The 27,027-nt window shown below is 45.4% G+C and overlaps 1 protein-coding gene across 7 annotated transcripts in view; it reads right to left on the reverse strand.

Moving 5' to 3' along the window:
• Positions 1-21,712, reverse strand: part of ERI3 (ERI1 exoribonuclease family member 3) — a 131,513-nt gene extending 109,801 nt beyond the window's left edge. For 5 of the 7 annotated variants that reach the window (XM_062617329.1, XM_062617330.1, XM_062617334.1 and 2 more), the window contains exons 1-2: positions 21,574-21,702; positions 11,703-11,977 (exon numbers count right to left, since the gene is read on the reverse strand). In XM_062617329.1, the coding sequence (XP_062473313.1) occupies positions 11,703-11,954 (252 nt within the window). In that variant the 5' untranslated portion in view covers positions 11,955-11,977; positions 21,574-21,702. The other 2 variants (XM_062617335.1, XM_062617328.1) reach the window with 2 other exon arrangements.
• Between the last annotated feature and the right edge of the window lie 5,315 nt (positions 21,713-27,027).

Here is a 27,027-nt window from a genome sequence, read left to right on the forward strand (position 1 = left end):
AACGTTCCTTCATCAGAAGAATGTTCAATTATTTGAATAATCAGCAATCAAAAATTTACATGGACCTGTTAATAAAAAGTTTAAACAAATGCAGTTGCGATGGATTTCTCAATTATTAAAAAATATACACGAAATTAAAAAAGCCGACCACTGAATAAAAGCGATAAAATCCTTTGTGTTCACCCCCTCCTTCTCCACTCCCTTCCCTCCTTCCAGTCTAATGTAAGAGCAGAAGTGACAATTTGTTTGGTGTCTTTAAAGAATAATTTGTCTATGTTATTTAATAGAGATCCATGGCACCAAGGTTCTGGAGTGCAAATGAGCCTGCTGAGTGATATCCATGCAACAAGCCTCTCAAATCACTTCTGGAGAGAAAGAGAGAGAGAGGGAGAGAGAATAAAAAAAATATTGCTTTTTAATATTCAAAAACAGTTTGCAAAATTTAATCAAAGCAGAGCAAAAGCTAACATTTTTACCACTTTGACATTTTTATTAGCGCTTTCATAAATTTTTAAAACATGAATGGAATTAGTTTAACAACAACCGAAAAAAAAAAGAAAAAACAACTGCCTGAAAACATCTGGAAGAGACAAATAATAAAAAAATAAAGAGAAAAAAAAATCCAACTCCTGCAAGTAAAATTAGCATGTGGAAAACGCAGCCGCTGCGGAGGAACTAACGCAGTTTTTGGACCCTGGCTTCAACCTTCATGACCCGCAGGCGGAAATTATCCTGAAGTCATACATATGAGCTGGTGACATCACCTCGCTGGCAGGCAAGGGGAGGGCAAGAAGCTGGGTGGGTAAATGGAAACAACAAATAATTTCAATAGCTAAGAGAAACATGTGATTTCCATGGTGGACAGACCATGGCCACAGCAGAGCAGCTCTCCCTCCCTGGAGGAGCAGGCACACAGCCCAAATCAGGACACGTGGGGAGCACGTGCCTTTGGGATGGAAAGTTAGGGGGAAAAAAATGAAAATAAAATGAAGTGTTAACAGTGCCGAAGTGCCCAGGTGTAGACATGGAGCAGCCAAGCTGCAGAGGACACAGGTCTTAACCATTTCCCCACAGTTGGCTGTGCCAAGCTCTGCCATGCAGGCTGAGGCAGAGCGGAGGGTTGGAGCATCCTTCCCCACAGCCGTACCACCCCGCAGGGAGCCACCAAGTTTCCCCTGGAAAGACATGAAATTCAAGCTGTGGGCTGGAAGAGGAGGAAGCCACGGAGGGAAAATATCTGAGCATCACCCAGATTGCCTGTTGTGGTGCAGCCAAACTCACTGGCTTTAGCCCCCCAGGGGGACCCTTGGAAACAGGAGAAACTCAACCTGAGTAAGAAATGCTGGACACAGCTGATCCTTCCTTCAAAAGAGCTACCACAGACAGACTCTGAAAGAGGCAGATTTACATTCAGAAAGAAAACACACTGCAAAGTTTGAAGCCAATGGACAGGATGTCACAACAGAGCCAGGCTTAACCCCAGGATAACACCACCCTGCCCTTCAAACCATGCTGGGCCAGCTCATTGCTCCTTAGGTCAACATCCCACCCATGGGCTGACCATGGAAGTGGGTAAGCCCACAGCAGGGCAAGAAGAGCATCCCTGCACCCAGAGAGGGACATGCACCGGCTGGATTTCACAGCAGGACTGCGTTGCAATGCTGAGATCAGTCCTAAGGGACCAGAAACATCCTCAGGGGCCATCAAGTGGCTGGATGCTAAGTGAGACTGAAAGACGGCCCTGCTGCTGATCTGATACACAAAGGCGTCGCTTGCCTTCCAGAATCAAAGGCAGAAAGCACTTCCAGGAGGGTCAGATTAAGACAAACTGAGGAAATAAAAAGCCATACTAAAAGAAAATGTGGAAAATCTAACAATACCCAGAATTACTGCAGGTCTTTGGGAAGCACACGGCCAGGAGCAACTCAAGTGTCTTGGGAGAAAGCGCAGCCACTCTTTTGGGCTTATTTGGTCAGTTTCTGAAGCAAGTGGTAAAGGACCTTTCCCAAAAGACTGTTTATCTGCACACTTCCTATAGCGGAGATTTTTCCAGTCTCTGGCAGTGTTTGCTCCACTGGTATCTAAGGCAACAGATACCAGCCCCATGAAATCAGCCCCACTCCTCACTAACGACGTTAGCCAGTCCTGCAATGAAATTTAACCTGTGACACTGCTGTACTTTTCATTTAAACTTTCATTTGGAGAGAAGCAGTGTTTGGAGACCCTGCAGTTTGTCCTGCTAATAAAGACAAGTGTTGGGACCTTTAAAGGTGCCATTCATCTTTTGCCTTTATTAAATTCAATTTTCTTAAGCCCATGATACATCATGAAATTAAGAGTTGACATTCCTGCAGAAACAAAAATATCTATCAACCATAAACAGAAGGAGGAGGGGTGAAAGAGGCCTCTATTACCAAGAATTTATGGCTTCAAGTTGATCTGTTTCCACTTTTTTTCTCTCTCCTGTTTTTTTTCTTTTACAAGCATATGGTTTGTTTTAGATATCCAAAATGTTATTACAGATCTAGAATTTCATTAGTAATTATTATGAAATGGTGAGCACTTAAGACACACACACAACCCCCCAACAGACCGGGATGCAGGAAGGCAGCCGGGCGCTCTCCCACATTTCACAGCAGCCCTGCGAGCTCAACACACTCAATTCCATCAAGGAGCATCACACTCAGCTCCATCAAGAACCACCACTGCTTTTTTCTGGGTGGGAAAGGTAGAGGAGAGAACCACCAGGGAATTAAAAAGAGATGCTCACTGACACTTCCTTTCTTTGTGTTAGTCTCATCATCCGTAAGCGTTACCTTGAGATCCTCACCCATTTCCACTTCCAACACTTGAGTACACGTTCCAGCTACAGCAGTGATTTGTGCCAGCAGCATTTGGGGCTTCTATGTATTTATTTATTTATTTATTAAATCCCCCACAGATTTTCCTTCTAGCACAACCAGAAGTTATGGATGGGCTGAAATAATGCTGAGGGTGTCCAGAGCCTGCAAAGAGACGCCAGCTCCCAGAAGAACAAATGTACCCATTTGAATTTTGTGAGCACTGCAATTAGGTATTTTATTTAGCCCTGCAAAGTAACTTGAAAGGAAATCCAGGATTCAAACCACCAGCAATAAATAAGCAGCTTTTTATTTTCCTTTCATTGTCATGAAAAGTTGAACATGTTTTCTGTTGAGAAATTCTGCACGCAGCTCCCAATTACAGGCATTTGCATTTATATTGTTGGAACACAGAGCTTCTAAAATCAATATTAACACGCTTAAAGAAAAAGACATTGGCACCCTGTCCCTCCCCTCAGCTGCGCCCCCAAACACAGGAACAATAGGATCCTACAGAGCCGGAGGCTTAGACATATCCATTACCAGGTCCACTCTCTTTACAACAATCTTGCATTTATGATTTCACGGTACTTCAAGCAAATCCATGTGACAGCTTGCTCGGAATTTCTGCCTTTTTAAAAAAATAAACTAAACAAATGTTCCCTCCAAAAGGGATGTTCCAGGTGAAAGCCTCCTATGAAACCTGGTGGTCTCAGGCCAGGGGACAGGGTGGCAGCAGGAGGCTGCAGGGTCACTGTGGAATGGCAAGGGGCTTCCTTTTAAGAAGGATTTGAAATATTCATAAGGGCATGTGAAAGCAGTGCTATAAACCCACCCCTTCCTTATCCAACCATCCTAAATGAAACTCCCCTCCCTTTAACAGCAGAGCAGGGATGCACAAATTCAGCTGTATTGATCTTCTTGCTAATAAAAGAAATGAACAAGCACACCACTATACTCGCTAAATAATTTCCTGTAACGGACAGATCTCTGGAGTTCAGAGAAGAAAGCATCTGAAGTTACACTAATTCCCACAGAGGAATCTTTTTGCTTATTCTTTCGGTTTTGGAGCACACATCATGAGACGAAAAGAACACAGTGTCCAGCGAGACCTTCCTGGCTCTCAAAACCTTTTAATCCAGAAGCCCACATACGAAGTGGACAAGGCCCACTTCAGAAGACCCAGTTATATATTTGAAGAAGACTGTGTGGCCTATTCAGTTAAAAAACTACCAGAGAAGAATTCATCCCTTACTCCCACCTCCATGTGAAGAAGTTTAATAAACACAAGAATAAAAGATGCCCATAAAAATCAGAGCTGACTGTTCAAAATTCAATAAAAACAAGCAGAGGCCATTGAGAGAAAGGAATTTTTTCTGATGGGGAAAAGCATAAAATAAAACTTCCTACCAAAGGACCCCTTTGCACCTTCAAGAAAGGTAAGGGTGAAAGAGGCAAGGGAGTCTCCACGGAGGGACACAGCCTCAGCACCAGCTCATTTTGTTCAGCGATGCTTCTTCTCCCCTGCTCTTTAAAGAAAAAAAAAGTCATTTTATGCACAAGGAGCTTATTTCTTAAACAAACACTTGTGTTTTTGATTTACACCACGGGCTGCTCCTAAATAATTTATGGCGGGTTAAATTTATTGCACAGCCCTGGCCGGCTGCAAATTCGAATTGCCAAATAATTAGATTTTAGGGCAATGCTTATAAATTATCCGCCGATTTGTCCGGACTTGTTTGTCAGTTGCTTTGTGCTTCGGGTCATCTTTGGCATTTCGCTGTTTGTGTTTTAATTGCTGATTTACACTTTGACAGATGAGAGTTGATGCCTCCAAGATCGGGGAGAGGGTGGGGGGTTGAAGAGCAGGAAGAATCAGAGCTTTTAAAGCCTTGTGATTTTCCTTTTTTTCCATGGCAATTAAAATCGAAAAGGGACATAGTAAGGACAGCACCGGCCTAACAGATCTGCCTCCCCAGTTCCCGTCCTCTGCCTTAATTATTATTTTAACTAAAGCTGTTTCCAAGCGAGCAGCCTTGCACTGGCCCACAAGGGCAGCAACCGAGATGACCTCATAGGTCTTTTCCCCACCTCTAAATTCTTATTAAACTAACCAAACCAAGTACCATCAAGGCAACACCTCTGCAGTGGGGAACAGCAGGACTTCTGCTGAATCAGGGCTATCCTGACTTTCCAAAGGATGCCCATCTACACAAACAGAGTGAAGGCTCTCAGTGCTCCTGTGCCGAGTTAAGTTACTCTGCGTACTGACTAACCTTGTCAAAACATCTCTAGGGAAGCAGCTGATGCCCAAATTTCATTTTGCATCAATACCTAGCTTAAAGTACACATGCAACCAACAATTTAACACATTTAAATTTAACTGTTTAATCCCAGGAAAGCATGAAGGGAAACACAAATCAAAATCAACACACACGAGAACAAGCAGGAATATGGGAAGATCACGAAACACTGGCATAAGAAGATATGAAGACAAATTCTGTTGCCCAGTCATTGACTATCCAATGTCTCTTCCTCCCCTAACTCTTAGGTGAACCTCAGTGCCTACCCCCAAGCACTCGCACTGGACCCCAATGTCAAAGGATGGATTTTCTCAAGGATAAATTTGGAGCTGCATTTTTGTTTCTGCGCTGGCATCAAACCTGGCTTTTATTTCCAGGTGCTTCCTTACAACTGCAAGGGTGATGGACCGACCATTTCTCTTTCTTTAATAGAAGCTGAAATTCACATCTAATCACATGCCTCCAGGAGCTTGAGCTTTAAAAGAGAGTCCATGCACCTGCCTGAGGGCAGCATCACCTCCCCCTAAATAATTTCTGACTTTGTCTAGGCTGTTTTTACCGACTCCAATAAGAGAGACTCACACACTCCTCAGGCACTCTATCCTCCTGTTTCATTAGTCTTATCACTGGAAAGTTTGTCCTAATGTCTAATCACAATTTCCCTTGCTGCTGTTTAAATTCAAGACTGCTCTTCTACCCACAGCAGATACAGACCAGAACATTGCCTTTCACATCTTTGCAATGCAAGACCTAGTCATAAAATCATAGAATCAGCTAGGTTGGAAAAGACCTTTAAGACCATCAAGTCCAATCATTACCCCAAGAAAATACAGACCCCTCTCATCACTGCGCTGAACACAACCCCAAAGCTATCCAGCCTGCACTTGCAGTTGTACTTTGCAGACCCCTGATCACACTCACTGTCTCTCTTTTGCATCCTTTTAAAATAGTCTCAAGGGTTAAGTATGAAATCCAAAGTGCAGCACTTCTGCAGCCGAGGTCCCCTCTTACAGAGCCAAGAAAAGGAGGATCCATGTCTCAGAAATGACATTTCATCCTTAAACTTACCATTGTGGTCTTTGGAACTCCTTTTATACCTGCCATTGCATCTGAAATCTTGACAGCTGGCTCACAACCCTTGTCCTGCCATCCTGAATAAAACCTTTGGTAGTCATATGCTCCCAGGCTGGTTCCTGCCTCTCCCTATCAGCATCATCTCACCTTGCCAAAACTCACAAAGCTATTTGGATCTTTCCAACAGCACCCAGACATCAAGAATAAGGCAGAACCTCCCTCCTCTTTCGACACCTGGGATGAGAAATATAGACCAAAACCATCAACACTTCAACTTGTTTCTTCGAGCACTACTGACATATACTTAACCACCCAGAAAATCTCCAACGACACAGCCAACAACAATTTAAGCTTGACAGTTTGGGGGAAGTTAAGTACTCAAATCAGGTTAAAAACAGCACACACACATTTCCAAATGTTACCTTTCCATTGCAAGATGACAACTACACTTCATCCTTTTTCACGTCTGCTCCTTTTTATCACAGGCAACCAGCCTATGCACAATTATCAAATCATTTCAAGACCCAACCTCTTCACTTGATATTGAGCAGAACAAATGATCAATGTTGCCAGCAACACTATAACATCTGGGATGGGTAGAAAGGGCATGCTACTGCATGTAAATGAACACCCAGGGTTTTACAGACATCACAAACAGCTGCTGGTGACAGCGCATTTCTGCCTGGCAGAGAGGAGCTAAATAACATAACCAAGAGCTATTTTGCCAGCTAACAAGTACACAGACCAACAAAGACAACACAGGGATGGTTGCACAGCCAGCCTGGCACAAAGAGGAAGAAAACCACAAGACTTTGGCATGTCCTGTGTCTTTCTCACCAAAAGAGCTGAGCTGCAGTTTATCAAGGTGGTTTTGTTCAAAACTAAGTAAAGGCCACCTTAATACAGGAAAGACCACTCCCCAGCAATCACAGCAGCCTGAAAAGCAGTGTCCCTGTACAGCACCAGATACATACCACATCATGGGATAATACTACCTGATTTTAAAGCATCATGCTGGGGGTGATGCAAAATACCCCTCCTGCCACAGAGGCTGTGAAAGAGCTGCAGGCTCACACAGATTGTCAGCGACCACACAGGGCAGGACAAGCACAGCAAACATACAAACCTGTGGCACCCATTCCCTTCCCTTCAGAAATGCACGTGTTGTGAACATTTCCAGCAGCACACATTACCTTCAGCAGCAGCTTTACAGAGAGGTGAACAAACATTTAAACACAATGCAGCAGGCTTGCACATTCTTGAGCTAGCCTGGATCTTTTCTTTTCAGGGTGACTGCCACTCAACTACTTTCTGCTGTAACAACAAGTCTACTTAACTTTGCAACTTGTCACCTAAACGATGTGTAATGTTTGCACAGCTAAGGATACAGTGCTCAAACAGCACAGGTGGGGAATTGCACGCCGGGATGCATAACTGATGTCGGGTCTCCGCATGCTGCAAGGAAAAGGGCAACATGACTGATGGCTTTAAAGTAGTCACCTCACTGGCCTGTCAATAACCAGCCAAAAGCTAAGCAGGTTGGGTCAGGTTAGGACTGCAGCAATTGGCCACCTGAGCGTTTTGGTATTTTAGGCTTGTTGCTATAATAATGCTGGGTTTGTATCTCTAAATAAGAAATGGCTTTGAATACTTTTTTTTCATACATCAGACGTCTTTCCTGGTGGTCTCCTGGTTGTACTCTCCAGGAGATCTGGGTTCAGTAACTGTTCGTGTTCTCTAGCTCATCGGGCTTTAAATAAATACAGCTAATTCTGTTGCCTGAAGCCATAAACTGCCCTGTCAGATTCATATGGGTCACAGCTAGGTTGTCCCCACTTACTGGAAGAACAAGGGACGTATCCAAGGCAAAATGACTGCCACAGAGAATGCAGCTTTTGAGGGTTACACTGCACCTGGTGCCCCAAACCCTGCAGAAGCCTCTCTTAAACACTGGTCTTCTCTCCACATCTTTTAAAATAAAGACATTATTCTCCATATTGGTCAAAATAAGATTTCACAACAGCCCAAGAGAACTGCAGTAAAGCATGTGACACATGGAAAACATGATTAAAAAAGAACAGCATCTCTTTAATTTCAGATGCATCTTGTAGGACGCTGAGCTATGGATATTCATGTTCTTTTAGCAAGATTTTAACTGTTGAGAGGAATTAGCTACAAGCCTCAAAAAGTTTTTTCAAAAGATTGTTCAAAAAATTAACACAAACAGAAAAACCCATCTGAAGCAGCTTTTACATGAACTGTTCCCTGTCACTCTAGAACTTAAAGCATTCTGACATAAGAATGGCATCTCAACAGCCATAATTGGCAAGAAGATGATAAATATATATATTACTTTACTTATTTTTAGTAAAAAGACAGACTTTAAGTCACTTTAAGTAAAAAGACAGTCACTTTAAGTCACGTGCAGTTTTAATGGCATTTCTCTTGAAACAACATTGTAAGAAGCTGAATTGAGAACTGGGTATTTAAAACTACACCCAAGCCTAAGCTGCATGAAGACAGGTAATTGCAGATTAATATTCCACTGTAATACTTATGCACAAGAGTGCAGAGTTAAAGTTGCCATGGGAAACAAGCCTGAATTTCTTCTACTTTTCAGCAATTCATGATCATCCTTAACAAAGGTTTTGGCAGGTGATTTCTAATGTACTGAGCTTAACAGCCACACAAAAACCACACAAGAAGAAAGCTGCTACAGGGGGATGTCTAGATAGAAGAGGCAGGCACATCTCCATTATCCGCCTCTGGGTAAGATTTTGACATTCTCTGTCACTTGTGTGAGCCACCTTCTGCATTCCCATCCTGGCATAGGATTGCTGTGATACAGGCTCCACAGAGCACTGCTTGTGAAACACACAGAAGATACCTCACAGTCTGCTTCCCAGACTCCTCCTGGAGCAGGTTTGCGATTTCAGGGACATATTCCTCCTGGGAAGTTCTCTGAGCCTAGGCTATGGCTCCCAAGGCAGCTTGCCTATCACACATCTACTCACTCTGAGCAGGGAGTTCAGCAGGGACTGCACATCTGTTGCTACAGCCTATATTTGGTGGAAATCAACATCCACTCCCATTACAAGGTGAGTCTATAAATCACTGCATCTCAGGAACAGACACATCATTCAGTTGTCCCTGCCTTGGGAACGAGACCATGGGTAAAGCAGTATGGGCAGCGAGAGGCAGTGATCATTGCTTCCCAGGGGAACACCACTGCCCTTGACCCTCCTTGATCCCCATTATGGGGGCCATACCACCAGACCTTCAATAGGGATTGGGCAGCATGAAAAGGAATGGAAATAAAGGAGTCATCTGGGCTCCCGAATGAGCATGAAGAATTTCCCCAGGGATAATGCTAGCGAGCAGAAGAGCATGAGGGGAAGCAGACGTGGCAGTTGCACACCTTGGTGTAGATAAAAGGACAGCTCTTCCCAGTTGTTTCTGGTAAGAAGCCAGAATAGTTTGAAGAGCAGTTAGCGAGAAATGTGAAATGTGCTGCACGGTGACAAGTGCACTCTGTAAGACTTTTAGGCTGAGCTGGCTAAGTTTAGATATGCCTACCCCACTAATGTAACCTGGATCACAGCTTAGCTCTGTATATGCAGCCTCCTTGTCAAATTCCAATGCATTTGAATTTCATTGATCTAGACTTCTATTTTCAGGCATTAAAAGCAGAAAAAGGATCAGGATCATGGTGAAGATCAGAACCTGACCATTCCTAGGTCCCAGGTGTGTCCTCAGACCAAACCTCCAAAACCTGTCTGCCACTGCTTCAGTGAAAAAACCTGCCACTAAAGCCCTGCACAAAATATCACTGAAATACATGGCAGTTTGCTGACTATAACATACAGCCCAGCAGTGAAGAGAACATGCTGGTCAGCAAAAAGGTAAGTAAGATGTAGGTAGGGGCATCAACTAAAGTCTTATTTTATGAAGTTGCCCAATTCTGGCAGCTGTCTTCTGCCTTTGCAGCTACACTGATTCCCATGTAGCAAGAGCCATTTCTTTATTTGTCTAATTTGCTGGTGAGGATGTGAAGAACGGACGACCCTTTCCACACATGATGTGATACAGACAGGCACTAAACATAGCAGACTAGAAAAACAATGCTGAAGAACATCTCCACGTTAAAGGTGCTATCTCACCAACAAAATATATAGCATATCTGCATTGGCCCAGACCATTACTTTCCCTGGCAAGGACTTGGGGACAAAGCTCCTTAAAACAGTAGCAATCATATTCCACTCATGCTCCTTTTTACTGCCAGCTGTAAACTACCTCCACATGCATCATGGTTTTGCATCAAAATGTGCACAGACCAAGCCCATATCCAAAGGGACAAGGTAGATCCAATTTACAGCTTTGACAGGTCCGTGCACCCGAGGCAGAGCGTGCAGGAAATAGCCTGACATCTCACTTGAAGAGCAGTTAAGACCTTGCTAGCAGAACTGGATGCACAACCACAACAGCCTCTCACAAAGACCCAGCAAAAGAGGAGGGAATTTGCTGTTCATTTTCCAAGAAACACAAGAGGCAGGTGGCACTCACCAGGGCACTACTGGGGATTAGAGGAATCAAATTTGACCCTGACTTACAGCATCCCTTCAACAAGTGCAAGGGAAACCAGAGATATGAACACACAAAAACCACTCAGAATTCAGTAAATACAAGGCCAATTGCTTGGCAGATGAGGATGAGAAATCCAAGTTCATTTTAGAGACTCAGAAATTCTGTTTATTTGTTACTAACCCAATGTTAGTTGTTTGGGATTTACGTTTTTTTTTACCCCTTTTTAGCAGTTTTCTAATTTAAATGGCAAACCTAGGCCCATCCGGCTGACAACTGAAAATATATTTACTAATACACTCTACTGTACTTCATCTGGATCTCTATACGTCTCAAGTGGTAAGTCACTGCAAAATCTCTCTGAAGCTGAACTCTTGTCTCATTACAATCCAGAGTTAACATGCAGGCAAGATAACTGCAGCAAAATCAGACAGCTCCAAAATATTGTTCTTCTCTACTCAGAAACACCATTATGTTGCACATATATCATTCAGACTATTCTTGTCCTAAAGCTTTTGGCTACCAACAGCCTTTTTCCTTGCAGAATCAAACAAGGTTGCCATGAGTACACTACTAATGCAGGTTCCCAGCCAAAAAATTCTTACTCTCCCCCTCGTTCAGGCAGATGACAAGAATCTCATAAGATGACTTAAGAGATGGTTTCAGTTACATGTGAGTTGTTACTTCCTCAATGGAAAACCAGCTCCTTCATTTCATTCCCACTAAACAGTCTTGGCATTGCTCCTGAGAGAGCAAGTAACTGGCAAGAGCTCTGGAGGACCAGCAACAGAAAGGTGAGACAAACCAGAGAAAATGAGTGAGCCAGCACTGTGCGTTTTCCTTCCACCTCTCAGAACAGCAGCAGCAACCTGCAAGAGGGTAATTAACAGGATTGACTATTTACCTGAGGATGAATCTGTGGTTTATCACATGTAGCCTCAAAATCCAGCACTAGGAAGTAGTGATATCTCTGTGGAGGGAAGGATGACATTGCTGCCATGCAAGCTCCAAAGCCGTGGGACGCCAGTTTCCTGCTTACGATGGAGCTGTACTCTTTGAGAACACCAGCTGGGAGGAGGGAGTACACAGCTTGTCTTGCCCTTGAAAGTAAGTTTTGGGGAAACTTTGCTGCTCCAGTATGGAGGAGTGCTATCATTGAACATCCAGAGGCATCTGAAACTGAAGAGAGACTCACGTTACTAGTGCAGACGTACATCTCATCTCTGTTAGCATCTCTCTACTGTCCTCTGACAGTGATTTCCTCTTGCTTCCCAGTGGAGGTTCCAGCATTGGAAACCTGAAATAACAGTACCCTGCTCTAAACACAACAGATGACATCTGGACTGAGCTCAAGGTGTCCAGAATACAGGCAACTGGAAGTTAACCACTGCAACAGCTCTAAATTAAGAACTAAGAGACACACAACAGTCATGGCTCCAGGCACCAGGCTGCAACCCCTTGCTGAACCTTATCATAGCAGAACACAACACAAACCACGCAAAACATAGAAAATCTGTTCTAAACCCCACTAAAACAGATGATCTCCAGAGGTCTCTTCTAACCCCAACCATTCTATGATTCTAAGGAGGCTTTTTGTCTTTTCATATACTTTTGATATATGGTAGGAATTCAATACAACAATACATATATCAGCACTACAACCCATCCAGACAGCTTGGCCTTGAAACACCTGTTTAGTTGCACCAAAACCTCCCATTTCCATTACAAATCCATGCATCTGGTGGCTGGAAGGCTCCTCCCCAGGGGAAATACTCATTTGCTCTGGGTATGAGGTTTCTCAGAGATGTGATTCTTGTGCTACACTCAATTTCTGCCTTTAGGTAGCTCAGGACTTCAGGAACTCTAAATACAAGTAGGACTCTATAAGGTTACAGGCTCCCTCCCAAAGAAATACCTCAGCTGGCTATCACCTTCTGATGCTTCTATTTAACAAACGCTATGTAATAAAATACATTATCCATGTGAGACTCCCTGGATTCCCCCATGCTTTTTCTTTTAAGACATTCCAGGAAAAACTCAACAGGACTGTCACTGCCCAAGGCAGGTCAGCCTCAGGGCTGTTAACAGATTTATCTGATGAGAGTTCAAGCCCAACTCACAGAGGTGTTACATAGCTGGGTACAGTGACTGACAGCAAAACAGGTAACCTGCAACAACACAATCTTCTTGAACAAGGATAGAAGCACCCCTCTGTGTATGTACATATATGTACGCACACCTTGCCATATAGAGATTTAAATCCATCCCTCCACCCTCATGGTTGGTCCTATTGCCCAAGGCTCTGGGCAAGACCTCCATCCCACCATGTGCCACCTGCCCGCTTGGCTTCTGAGTCCTCCCTGTGTCTGCACTCGCTGTTGGCACCACTGTGAAGGGCTGAAAGTGCCTGCTATGAGAGACGGAACCGAAATGGGCAAGGCAAAACAGAGGACTCATCACTGCCTGTGAACAAAGTGGCTGTTTGCACAAAAGACTGCGTTTGCTCTCTCCCATCCGTTAGTCCGTCAGGTAAATAATGCACGTGCCAAAACACACACTTAATGAGGTAAATAATATGCCTTGAATAACGGCTAAATCTGTATTTACCTGCGAGACCAGAGAAACTCGAAAGGACCAGATTAGGAGATAATTGCGGCTGAGCACGTTGTGTGCCTCGAGTAAACATGCATTTGGTAACCTTCCCTTTCCAAGGTTTCGAGTGAAAGGCAAAAATCAGAGAAGATGAGACGTTTAAGACTGAGCCAATGCCCACACTGCCAATTCCATAGCATAAATACATCCCCACCTTGTGGCTTTCACATTCTGGGGGGTGCGTGCTTTCTTAAAGCAGTGTGTCAGGCAGCAGGAACCTGGAAAACTGAAAACCCAAGTTACAAAACCATAATGAAGAGCCCAACATTGTCTTTATCTTAAAGGGGCTCAGTTCTACTTATTGCTTTTCCACCTACTGCTTTTACTGTCATTAATAAAGCATCACAGCCAAATAGAACTTATATTCACTTCTAACCTGCCCCAGATAACATACATACTTTATCAGATAAGAAATATTTAAGATATACATGCTTTAAACCTTCAAACTACCAGCTATGAATCTGAAGGCACATGACAGCAAACATAACATCTCAGAACAAAGCAGCTTGTAAGTTAGTTGCAGTAAAACCTGGTCTTTAGCCTACTGCATAAAGTAAAACACACAGTTGGAGTGGGGGAGGGAGGCAGGCTCCAACCCCTATATCAAACACAGGCAGTAAAACATATATAATCCACCCACGTGCAGCAAGATCAGTACCTAATTTATCTCAACCGGCAAGACCAGGGCATCAGACATGAACCCCACAAATCTTCAGGCTGGCCACACCATGCACAGTAGTGCAGAGGTTCCCAAGCCACTGAGCTACACAGCAAAGGTAAACCAGCCATCTGGGCAGGATTCAGGCACGGCACCACGCAGCCATGGCAGCACCACTCCAGATCCCAGCAGGCCTGTGTCCCACAGGTACCATGGGACATCAGCACAGGGAAATAACGGCCAACGTCTAGTGCCTGTTTACATTAACAGCTTCCGCAGGTGGTCCATGTCCAACGACAGGATCAGGCTCCCTCCCTGTTCTCCTCTGTAGCAGAGGGAGCAATGCTCCAACCAAAGGTGCATGAGTGGGGTATTGCATGCTGATTCCCCTACACAGATGGCATACAAATAAGGGCAACCCCACTCCAAACTCTGCACCCTCAGCCAAATGAAGTTTTAACTGCATGTTTACCCAGACACTGTTCTAGGTGCCCTGGGAAGACCTCACATCATCTTCTTTGGCAAGGTCAGAGCATAAGATCGCTGGTGAGCAAACAGACTTTATTAGAAGTCACGTAAAGCATTTATAACTGCTATGACAATGCAAAGCACTCATAATTATCCTGTATTTTTTCCAACAGACAACAATGCAAGCAATGCAGCTTCAAAAATTAGAAACCCAGCTCTACCCATATAAATCCACATGTTCAGTGATTCCATTTCCAAGCCTATGTAAAACACCACATATATTTCTTACACACACAGGATCAGATTATAATCTCAGGGCAAGCTGTCACATCTGGCATTCAGCACTACTAGGTTAATATTTCATATCACACAGCTCCGATTCCTTACACAGATACATATGAAACATAATGGGACCACGAACTGAGGCTGGACCTCAGGAATTATTTTGACAGATTGCACACAGACTGAGGAAAATGTGACAGCACTTTATATTTGCAACACCCAATAACATGGGAAACAGCCATGTGTGGTGGGTTTCAGCTGGAAGATAAAGTCTGTGTTATGTGCTGTATAGCAGCATGTGCCACACGTGACATCATCTAATCAACAACTGTCTTTAAGTCATTAGAAAAAACATCTGATATGGCAATCAGTTACCTGCAGAGAAAAAGCCAAGCTCAGGCTGACCACAGTTCTTGCTTGTTTGGTGGTTCGACAACATGATACTAAATCATGACAGTTTGACCACCAGCAAGTGAGGAAAGCCAAGAGAAAGGCAAGTGCCAGCTGCAGCCACCGGCTCGCCAGGGACCCCACCAAGTATGAAGCAGAGAATCTGCACTGGCAGCCATCATGCTCCAGGCTTCCCACTGGGGAAGCTGCTTAGGGGGGAACCACAAGGGGCAAGGAACTCCTGCCACGTGGAGAATGCTGGTGACAAAAGCCAGCAGGGCACTGAAAGTGCTCTCTCCTACCTGCAGGGCAGCCCTAGAGCCACAGAGATGTGCACCACGTGCAGAGGATTCAAATCCATCAATGGAGAGATGAATTAGCCTATGAACTTGAGCTAATGGGCTTTTTGCATATAACATCATATTTACCTTCTACAACCACATCTAATTAAAGTACCCAGCAGTAAGAGAAGGCATGACTTTAACAGCTTGCCTTCAACCCCAAAATACTCCCCTGCACTGTCTGGTTTGATAAGCTGACGTGGAGTGGAGGCAAGAAGACCAACACCTAAGTTCAGGTTGGTACCTCCATTTACACATGAATTACTTTGTTATAGCAATATGGCCCTTTAAGATATTAAAAAAACAAAAAATTCCCCATACCGATCTAAAGGACAAGACAAACAAATTAAAAAATAAAGCAACCACGCTTTGGGAGTTTCATGCTTCCTTTTAATCCCTGTGAAAAGCCTGGGTAGGGGCAGCTGTGACTCCTGGTCCTTACAGACAACTAACCTTAAGGCTAGAGCAGCCAAAACCAATCCAAAACGTAAGTCAGGTTTTTCTTACTTTATTCAATTATAGTGTCTCGTTTTATTAAATTATAAATATAAAAGGTAAAAAGATAGGGTAATAAAGATGCTTTTTGTAGAACAAAACTGGATACATTTAGGAACACCTGGAACAGAGTATAACAAACTTCCCTTTTGGTAGCTGTTCAAATGCATACTCAGAGGTCAAATGTGAGCCCATATTTCAGTTGTGCGAAGATTTAACTGAAGAACAATAGAGATAACTCCATATAGTTCTTTTTTTTTTAAATCAATCTTAAGCCAAACCCAAGTATTTCATTATATGAACAACAGTCCAAAAATGACAGCACCTGGCTAGCCTGCAAAGCAGGAAACAAGAGCCTACGACCAAAAGCAGCTTATCCCACTCCTATGATCCAAACTTAGAAAAAACCCAACAAAACAAAACCAGAAAAAATACATAAAGTAAAACAAACAACAAAACACAAAGCTTTCAGAACCATTTTAATAATGCCACACAGTTTTAGACAGGTAAATTTGCTTCTTTACTTCGTTAGCCTCATGGTATCAACCCTTGAACATGAATCCAGTACACTTTATGATTACACTCCCTTCACTTTTGGCTGGGTTTGTCTCCGGTCCTGCTAGACAGCCAAGCCTGTGTTTTGGAAAATGCGTAACAGAATTTTCCCAAGCATTGCCACAGGATGCCTATATGCTGTCCCATTATTACTCAGCTCAGATACAACTTGGCATCAATCATTTTGTTTTTACAGCACTCCACAATCATACCCAGCCTCTTCCCACTACAGATGAAGAGGTCCCTGTTCTCAAGAACTTACAGTCTAAAATTAGATGCAATACAACAAGTGAGAGTAAGAGCAAAGAAGGATGAGGGTTACAGGAACAAAGTCAGGCAACCACTCAGCTAGGAGGTACCTGCATCTTGGTAGTTCAATTAAAAAAAAACAATTCACTCTATATAGCCATCGGCTTCCCTCTATATGGGCCATTATAGAGGAGATAAGCGAACACAGAAAGGGTAGACTAAAGGATGGAGGGCACTCTTGGGTTAAGGAAGGTCTGTCCCGTTCTTGAGCTCATTCTTCCCGCTGCATTCCTTGGCTGATATGTCACAGGCACCACCAGATATGTCAGCTATGTCACAGCACCAGAATCTCTTCCATTGTGACACCACAGACGCGATGGCTTGTGAGATCACAATGAGCGAAGAAGGCGCTGATTAGTTAGGGAAGCACTTCCTGGGGCTATCGCACCCTATGAGGCTGGGAAACAAACACATCTCAGTTCACTTGACAACACAGTGAAACACGAGACTTCCACACGTGAACTCACCCAAACAGACCAACTAGAAGCTGTCCCAAAGATGCACAGTACAATTCCACTCCGATTTTATTAGACCACCTCTGCTAAGCAATCCATTTTTTTGTGACTGGTCTCCTAAGACAGGCTTTGCTGTGTATTTTTAAACCTTCTCCAAGAGTAATTGTGTATAGCTAATTGGGTGTAAGTTGGAGTCTAAAGAAGTTCCACAAAGTAAAGGACTGGTCACTTAGAGGAAATGTAAAGGAAAGAAACAAAAATTAAACCAAAGAAGCAACAACACAGATGCATACAGAAAAAGACTGGAAAGCTGCAGTGGAAGAGCAGATTTGTTATTAAGGAAAAGACCATTTGCAGAGGATCAGACCAAGAATCCTTTAGCCTAGTCTCCTGCTTCTGCATGGGAGCCATAAGAAAATGCTCCAGGGTGAAGCTACACAAAATGGGGTTAACCAAGCCAACAGTTCTGGGAGGCCAAAAGGAGGCAGGCCTGTCCTTCCCTCTCTGTTTTACTCTCCCGCTAATTACTTTACACCAGTTCCTGAGCTTGTCTGGCCCCTTTCTAAGACGACTCAAGTTCAGGAACCTATAAAAGGTCTAATGGAGCCAGAATAAAACACAATTAAAACAAGATAATTTCCTGCTGGTTTAGTGGAATGAATCAGATCAGGGACAGGCTGGGTGAGTGCCAAAGCTCAAAGGATGGGCTCACACTGGCAGAAGTGGAAGGAATATGAGCCACTGGGAGCTGTTGGTTGGCTCAGCCACTCACCAAGCCACATACTCAGAACAGGACAGACATGTGGGATGGCATGGCACTTTGCAGGAAATGGAGAAGGTATCTCAGCTTTAGCAGCATAAACACATAAAACTCAAACTCAAGAAGCCCACTGGACCATCCTGTCTGAACCTCATGTAATGCTGGCCATAAAGTTTCCACTTCATCATTCCTGAATTGAGCCCAAAGGCTTTAGTATCTTTCAGAAAAAGTTTCTGGCCTTGAATTACAGCAGCAAGCATGGAGGCTCCCCGCTACCTTCACACAGCTCGTTCCAATGGTCAATCCATTCGCTGTCAAAAGATAACACATCTTAGTTTTCATTCAAACTTTCCCAGCTCTGCTCTTTGGAGGAAGTTCAGAGATTCACGGCATTTCAGTGCTCTTGATCCACAGCAGAGCTCCCAGTGCCAGAAGTAAGAGATCTGTAGCTGCTACGCTTCTAGTCAGTAAAAGCTACTATTACATATTGGCCTAATTTAGTGGAAAGGAGACATAGCAGGCTACCCTTTGTTTAATGGAATCTAGCACGCATAATTACTTGATCTTCATACACATGAATGACACAGTTGTTCCAACTACTTCTACAACCGCACACCTTCATTATCTGAAGAATGAACTTGAAGGTTAACGCCTGAGAGTGTCAAATGAATCTCAGTCTGGATTTGGGGAGACATCACTTGCATTGTTCAATACACTGGTCACTTTTGATCTTCACAAATGAATTCCGGAAGTGTTAAAAGAAAGGCTGTACTCTGCCAAAGTTCTGTCCTGGTAGACAAGCAAATGCTCCAAGCAGAGTAGCAGCTACAATGAGGAACATTTCCAGAAGGTGCCCCATGGTTTCCAGACAACCCTGTCTCAGTGAGCCTGGAAAACCAGCCAGGGAAGATGTTGAGCCTAATACTCAACCACAGAAAAAAAAACAACAACAAAACAAAACCCAAAAATCAAACAACTGCAACATATGCAGTTGAATTAAAAAAGAACAACAAACTTTTCTTGGAGGGTGGGAGTGGGTCAGAGTAAAGTACCTGCACAATGTACCTGGAGAGAATACAGCTTCTCAGCTGGCATTTGCCCAGCACACGTAACTTCTCTTAGAGGAGAGAAAAGTTGTCAAATAGTACCTAGCAGCAACAGCCAGTGCCTCTGCTCTAGATTACACTTTGAGAGCCACAGCTTGTGCTCTTCTCCCCTCACTCTCCTGTGTGCCATTGTCCCATGCTGGTATGTTAGCTCAGCATGACTGGAGGAAAACACTCAGGATGACCATTTCCAGCAAAAACACATGCTTCAGACCCAAGGACAGACTTGTGATAAACACACTGTGCTCTACAGTCTCACAGCCCTCCACTGGAGGTGGCTACTGGATCGATACTGGGCAGCCAAGTGCAAAAGCCTCACACATTTAAGCCTCTTCCAAAAAGGGGAAAAAAAATAATAGGAAAACAAAATCACGGCCTACCAAAGTTAACAAAACCAAAACAAGATAAGCACTGAAACAGCTGTGATAGGGCGTCCTAAAGGAATCAAACTCACTTTGGGTATCTCTCAATTGCAGGGCAGACACTTCAGGTCGTATCAGCGTATACTGAATCCAAGGACTTCTTTATTTAGCATCAAGCACATAAGCATTTTCTTTTTAATGCTTTAATGGGTTTCTCCTTTTGGATTTTGGTAACACTCAAATCTGTCTGGCTACACACACTAATTAAAAAAAAAACACCCAAACTCACCCACAAAATTCCCCAACACATCATTTGTGTAGGGGAACCCCCAGTTTGAGATGAACAAGGACCATGAAAGGGATACTCTTTGAAACAAGACAAGCATTAAATTAACACACTATAAATTAACATGAAAAGCCAGTTACAAAGGCCAGAATTCAGTACTTGAAAAGGGAACCAAAACCATCTGAAATCAAATTTCCCAAGCGTAGATGCTGAAGAGTACCTGGACTTCTAACACATCACTTCAGAGTAATCCATTCTTGGAAACACAAGTTCAACCACCAGCTTTCAACATCAAGTGATACAAGATGCTACAATGTTGCAAGCAGCAACTAAAGGATAAAATAAATTCCAGTTATCATTAAAAAAAGAGAAATATATATAATCCTAAAACAACTAACAGCACCTGATGGGACATGTGTCATTGAGATACATCTGCCCGGTGTCCTGTGCACCTCATCCTTCCCAAGGCACAGTGCAAGCATTAGCCTATTTGAACACTTGCTGGTCCCTTGCATTGCAACTGAATATAAAGAGTTCAGACTAAGCAGGAGCTGTCAATCCACCCATCTCTGAAACCAAAAGCTCAATAAGGAAAGCAGACAAGTAAAGAAGTAATGAAACAAATACCAGACTTATTAGCAAGCAGGCCAGCAATGATCATGTAAAACCACCAGACGCAGGACTTGTGAAAGACAGAATATAAGGAGTAAATGGCAACACCTTTTCATTCATCTGAGTTTAGAAAGAACACCTGTTAACAGCACAGCAGCTTAGAAGAAACACCTGTAACAGTACAGTAGCAAGAAAAGAAATTCCTACTGCCAGTCAGAAAACAAGTAAATAGATCCTGCACTTCTAAGCCTTCTCAAGTTTACTCCAGTCTCAAGATCCAAGACAAGTGACAAGTTCAATCTCACAGCGTAAAAAAATAGAAAGGAAAGAAACCCCAACCAAATCTCTTACTCCCCCATCACTGCCATCTAGTAACCTTCACATCCCAAACAACATGAAAGTCCCCATTGCTCCTGCCTCCTACTCCCCCCGGGTACAGAGCCGATTCTCCCGTCCTCATGCCCCAACAGCAACGGATCCCGCTCGCGCTCGGGGGGGCCGCTGCCACCCCCGCTCTCCACACTTCCACCGAAGTACAGCCTGGAGAACGGAGGGCCCGGCAGTCCTGCGCTCCGGCGCAGAGGAACCGGCTCTCGGCGTCGAGCGGACGAGGTGCCACCACGCCTGCCCGCCACCGCCCCGTGCCCTCCCCTGGGGCCGGGGCCACCCCCTCCCCGGCCTCCCCACACCCCCGGCACGGCACCGCCCCGCCCCGGCCCGCAGCCCGGCTGCCAGCCCCACGCTCCCGGGCGCGGGCCGCCGCCCCAGCGCAAGCCCCGCCACCCCGGGGGAGAGGCCAGGCCGCGCCCCCCTCATCTCCCCCCTCCAGGCCAGGCCTCCACCCCCCGCCCCGGGCCACGGCGGCCCCACGCCTCCACCGGGCCTGCCGGGCCCCCGCGCCGGCCGGGCCCCGCCGCAGCCGTGCCTCCGCCCCCTGCCCGGTGGAGGCCGTTCCCCCCCACGCGGCGGGGGCCGCCCCGGGCCGGCGCTGCCCCCCCGCCCCGCACACACTCCGCACCACGAGTCCCCAACACCGCCACTCACCTCCGCGCACTCTGACCCCCGACCCCGTTCTGAGCGGCAGCGCCGCAGGCCAACCGCAGCGCCGCCTGCCGCCGCCGGGGGCGGGGCTTCCTCTCCGCCGCGCCCCCCGGCGCAGGCGCACACCCCTCGCCGCCGCGCGGGGGACACTGGGGTTTGTAGTTCGGCGCCGCCGCACCGCCCCTTCGCCCTGCCTCTCCGCGTGGCCGCGCCTCGACGCCGGCGCCGCGCCGGGTCGCGCTTCTCCGGCCCCGTGGGAGCCCATGGGCCTCCTCCTTCACACTGGCTGCAGCGGAGAAAGCCACCATCCCCTTGCTGAGTGACGCAGCCGCCGGGAGCGGGTCTCATCAGCACTCATGCCATTACTTCACCTGGGAAAAGTCAGTGCTGCCGGTGCTGAGAACTCTGCTGGTCTACGTGGTGCCCGGGTAGGGCTGCGGCAGTAATCACAGCTGGTGCCGCCGGGTGTTTCCTTGCTTCATTTGATTAAGTCAAAGTCAGGTCCCTCACCAAGCCTGGGGCTGTCTTGCCTTCCCTTAACTTGGACATCAGTCACTGGCTTCCAGATCTTCTGTGTTCATGCAGAACATGATCCTAAAGTGATCCTAAACCTGAGTATAGACTTGCCCAGTTTCCACCAGACGCCCCAAGCTGTGTCGTGTCTTCCCCACGCACATGGCTGGCACCCACAGCCAGGACACTCACATCTTACCTGCAATGATGCCTAATCTTCAGCCCACTGCTGCACCATAGAATCACAGGATCAAATGGTTGGAAAAGACCTTTAAGATCATCAAGGCCAGCATCTACCCCATGATTGCCAAGTCCACCACTAAACCACGTCACTAAGTCATCTACATGGCTTGTGAACACTTCCAGGAATGGTGATTCCACCACTGCCCTGAGCAGCCTGTTCCAATGCCTGACCACCCTTTGGGGAAGATTTTTTTTCCTAGTATCCAGCCTAAACCTCCCCTGGCACAGACTGAGGCCATTACCTCTTGTCCTATTGATGGGTACTTGGGAGAAGAGACCAGCCACCTCCTCGATCCATCCTCCTTTCAGGTAGTTGTAGAGAGCGATAAGGTCCTGCCTGAGCCTTCTGTTCTCCAGACTAAACAACCCCACTTCTTTCAGCCATTCCTCACACACTTGTGCTCCAGACCCTTCACCAGCTTTACTGGAAAGCACAGGTGCAATGACAAGCATACTAGCTGGGGCCAGTCACCGCTTTGCTTCCCTGCATCAATTCACACAACCACATTGCAAACCAGCAGATCCTTTGCCCCATCCCCGATACCCCACATGTCTGTGAAGAGCAAATTCCATCATCAACTTGCACAAATAGGACTGTGAGGGATCCTGAAGGTCACCTCACCTGTCCCCTGCCCACAGTTAGGAGCACTCCTACTCTCTGTCATCTTGCCATTCTCTTCAAATCATCCTTGAAGGCCTTCTCTATCCCTGTACCTTGAAATATCAGACAAACCTAAGTACCACAGGGATGACTGATGGCCACTTACTGATGACCACTCTGGAAGAAGGGCTGCCTGCATTTCCCTGGCTGCCTGGCTGGATCTGCCTGGTGCTCCTGCCTTTAATTGCATTGCAAGCTCTTCAGGCTGGATTTATCTTTTTGCTCTGTTCGTATGCAGCCTTGAACTCAGGAGGCCTGAATCATGAAAGTAGCATCTCAGAACTATAAAAATACCAACAGCAAACCATTTAATAATAGAAAGAGTTCCTTTAAGCCCTCTTAGATTTGGCATCTCTCAGCCTCCCACCCACATAAGCGAGGATAATGTGAAGTTTTACTTTTAAGCTTAGCTGAATCACTGTGATTTGTCAAGCCTTTGGTGACTAATGTATGGTTTGCCAGGAGTCCAGGAGAGTGAACTGAGGAGAGCCTTTGTGCTACGGTGTTCCTTGGATCTGTCCCTGTCCCTCCTTATCAGGGATGGGAACTGGCTGAGAGATGCTTGAAATTACACTATATCCCCAAAGCCTGAAATTCAGGGCTCACAGCCTGCGTTTCTGGGAGGGTGAGGGAGAGGAGGCCTTTTCACCACTGGCCTCTGCATCTAGCAGTAAAACATATTTTATGTCAGTCTAGACAAGCACTGAATGGCTTATAGGTGTGTGCTGTTACCCACACAGCACAGCAGGCAGGAGAGTTCCTCTTGCCCATGTTTTTGAGGGAAACCTTTTTCCCATCTGAGCATCTGCAATAAACAGTGGCCACATCCTGGTTTCTGCCACTCTCAGGGACCCTTGTGAGAGCCATACAAGTTGTCCTTCAGAGACTGCAGGACAGCAATGTGATTCCCTTTGGCTACTGCGTTTCCAAAGAGGTCCTTTTTTCTTGTACAGCTATCAGCTGCCGAAGAAGGCACCCAAACCAGTTTGAGATGTGTTTTATTAAACATTGTCACTGTTTCTGTAGTGTTCATATCTGAGCATGCATGTCTCAAATGAACATTGCAAGCCGCTGGAAATGTCACCTACAGATTAATCTGGCTCACTCCAGGCTTCTGGAATAATGAGGGTGATCAAGGGATACCCTGTGGCTTCCCCATCAATGCATGTGGCCCCTGTACCAACTTGGTTGGGAGCAGCTCACCTCCATGAGGGGCTCAGTCAGTGGCAGAGCAAGAAATGCAAAGGTGAATGCCATGGGGCTCTGGGCAAGCAATGTTGAGAAACTGAGTCGTGCAGATGTGGAAAAGTGGGCATAAAGGCTGATAGTTGCTGTTGTGGTTTAAGCCCAGCTGGCAACTCAGCCACGCAGCCACTTGCTCACTCCTCACCCCACCTTCCTCCCCTTGCTCCCGGAGGGATGTGGAGGAGAATCAAAAGAATGTAACTCTCACGGGCTGAGATAAGAACAGCCCAATAACTAAGTTATAACACAAACCACTACTGCTGACACCAATAATAATAATGATAAGGGAAATACCAAGAGGAGAGAATACAACTGCTCACCACCCACTGACCGATACCCAGCCCAGGTAACTGCCCTCAGTTTATATAGTGGGCATGATGTGCTGTGATATGGAATACCTGTTTGGTTAGTTTGGGTCAGGTGTCCTGTCTCTGCTTCCTCCCAGCTTCCCCTTCTCCCTGGCAGAGCATGAGACTCAGAAAGTGCTTGGTCAGAGTAAACATTACTTAGCAACAACTAAAAACATTGATGTTCCCAGGCTGAGAGTCAAAACCGCAGCACTGCACCAGCTACTAAGAAGTAGAAAAATGACTTCTACTGCTGAACCCAGGACAGTTGCTGATCAGGGTCACCTTATTTACTCCTGGTAGCACAACACATTCCAGCCCCGCTCCCCCACTGCGTCAGGATCGACAGAATCAGCCCTCTGTCAGTCCAAGAGTAAATGTGTTTCAGGATTAGCTCTGGAGTCTTAATTGCTTGTCCTACTTTAGACATTTTGGGATGGCTAGAAGCAGCCCAGAGGAAATAGGGTCCATGCTGGGATGGTGTCTGGGCTGTCCTGATTTACACAAAGGACTATCTTTGAAGCCAGGGTAGAAAGGGCATCCCAAAGCTTCCACCTGTGCCCCTTCTCTTCTGGCTGGATTCCCTGTGCTGCCACCAGCAGATGCAGCAGCCTTGTCTACAGTTACCCCGAAGTTTTATTTGTTTAAAAAACCCAACAGTTTCTTAAGAAAGCATCATTCATTCAGCACAGATGTGCAGCCACCTCTTTACTGATGGACAAACAGAGCTTTACGAGAAGGCAGCAAACTGGTGGGGCACAGTAAGGTAGAAAATGCAGAATAAACTCTCTCAGCCCCTCGTGGCAGCTCCAGGGGATCCCCTGTGTGAATAAAGGACTGAGCTCATCCTAGCCTACTATGAAGTATGAGGTCTCTGCCTGCTGCTGGGTCAGCACAGAGGAGAGAGGGTCCCACTGACTACCTTCCCAGCCCTGCTCCCAGAGTCTCCTTCCCAAGGGCCCATGGAGCACAGCTCCTTTTGAAGCAATTGGTTTTTACATGAATATGGCACAAAGAAACATCGCCTCATTTTAGAGGTGACTCCTTCAGTCCTGTTCAGCTGCTTATGCTGAATGCAGCTTTTAAATGCCTTATAATACACATGACAAGTAGTTTTGTATCACTGTTTTCTACTTAACCAGTTAATAACGTGCCAGCCCAAATCCTTCAGATACTAATGCCACCGGTGGGACTCATTAACCAATGTGAACACGTATTTAAGGGAATACTAATATTCACAATGTACATTTTTATATCCATGTTGTCATTCTTGAAACCACAGCTCAGTTCATGTATTCTGTTGGAACATTTGTTTGCAGAGGATTAGTCTGTCCTTTTTCCTCTAAATACATATACTATCACTCGCATATCATTCTGGTGAATGATATTAATGACAGCCTGTCATCATGGAAAGCTATTCCTAGCTGTCAATTAAAGGGTGCTTTGAAAGAAAGCAGCTCATTCAACCCCGGTGGGAGAAAGCGTGTCTCATTGTTTGGCAGTGACCCCCGTGATGAATTTGGGAGCAGCAGCAACAGCAGCTCTATGGGGCCAGAAGGTTTGCAGATGCAGCACAGGGCTCTTGGGTGACAACAACAGGGGATTTTAAAGATGCTGGTGCCCTTAGTAAAGGAAAGAGGGTTTCGGATCATAAAAACAATCCGCATGTAGGAGTAAAGGCCAGAAAAGGAGTCCTAGGCCTACCAAGTCATTCTCCTCTGTCTTGAAATATCATTTCGCATCAGACATCCCAGTAATTTAGAAACCTCAATTGTCAGATATGTTTGTTTACTTGCCCGTGCTAACCCAAGTAGAGGGCTTCTTTAGGTCTTCTGTGCCTGATAGATGGGAAACTTCCTCTAATTCCCAGATAAAATATATTCATAGCTAGTTTACATTAACTTACTCTGCCAAAATGATCCTTTGCTTTAACTTGTGGGGTTTTTTTCCTCCCCTGGTGTATTTACAGGCAGCTCTCTGATCCCAGTCATGTTTGTCATCTTTGTTTTGCTGGGATAAACAAACCATTTTAATCTTGTGCCTCCTCTGCACCTTAGCTTTCCACTTCCCACACCATCTTTGCACCTGCTCCAGATTCAAGTAGATTTCTTTGAGCATGAGCGCCCAGACTGGTACATGGTATTCCTGAGCTGGGCTCCAAGGCCTTGTACAATATATGTCGCTTGACCCTATAAACATCACTCATATAAACATGCTTCATTTCTATATTTCCCTCCTCAACAGGGTGGTCCACTCTCAGGGCTTTCTTGTTCCTTTTATTTTCCTAAGCACTCCTTGCACAGTAATAAAAATGTACAGACTCAGTGGGGATCTGTTTTAACTTCAAATGTGCTGATTCAGTTCAAAACCCATTAATTCAGCCGGAATCAGGGCCATGGGGTGGAAATCCTTTTCCAGTTAAAACAGAGGTGAGAGGGACAACCTTTG

This window comes from Pezoporus occidentalis, unplaced genomic scaffold (genome assembly GCF_034315485.1).
Source record: "Pezoporus occidentalis ecotype Australia unplaced genomic scaffold, CSIRO_AGI_Poc_V1 ctg194, whole genome shotgun sequence".
NCBI classification, from domain to species: domain Eukaryota; kingdom Metazoa; phylum Chordata; class Aves; order Psittaciformes; family Psittacidae; genus Pezoporus; species Pezoporus occidentalis.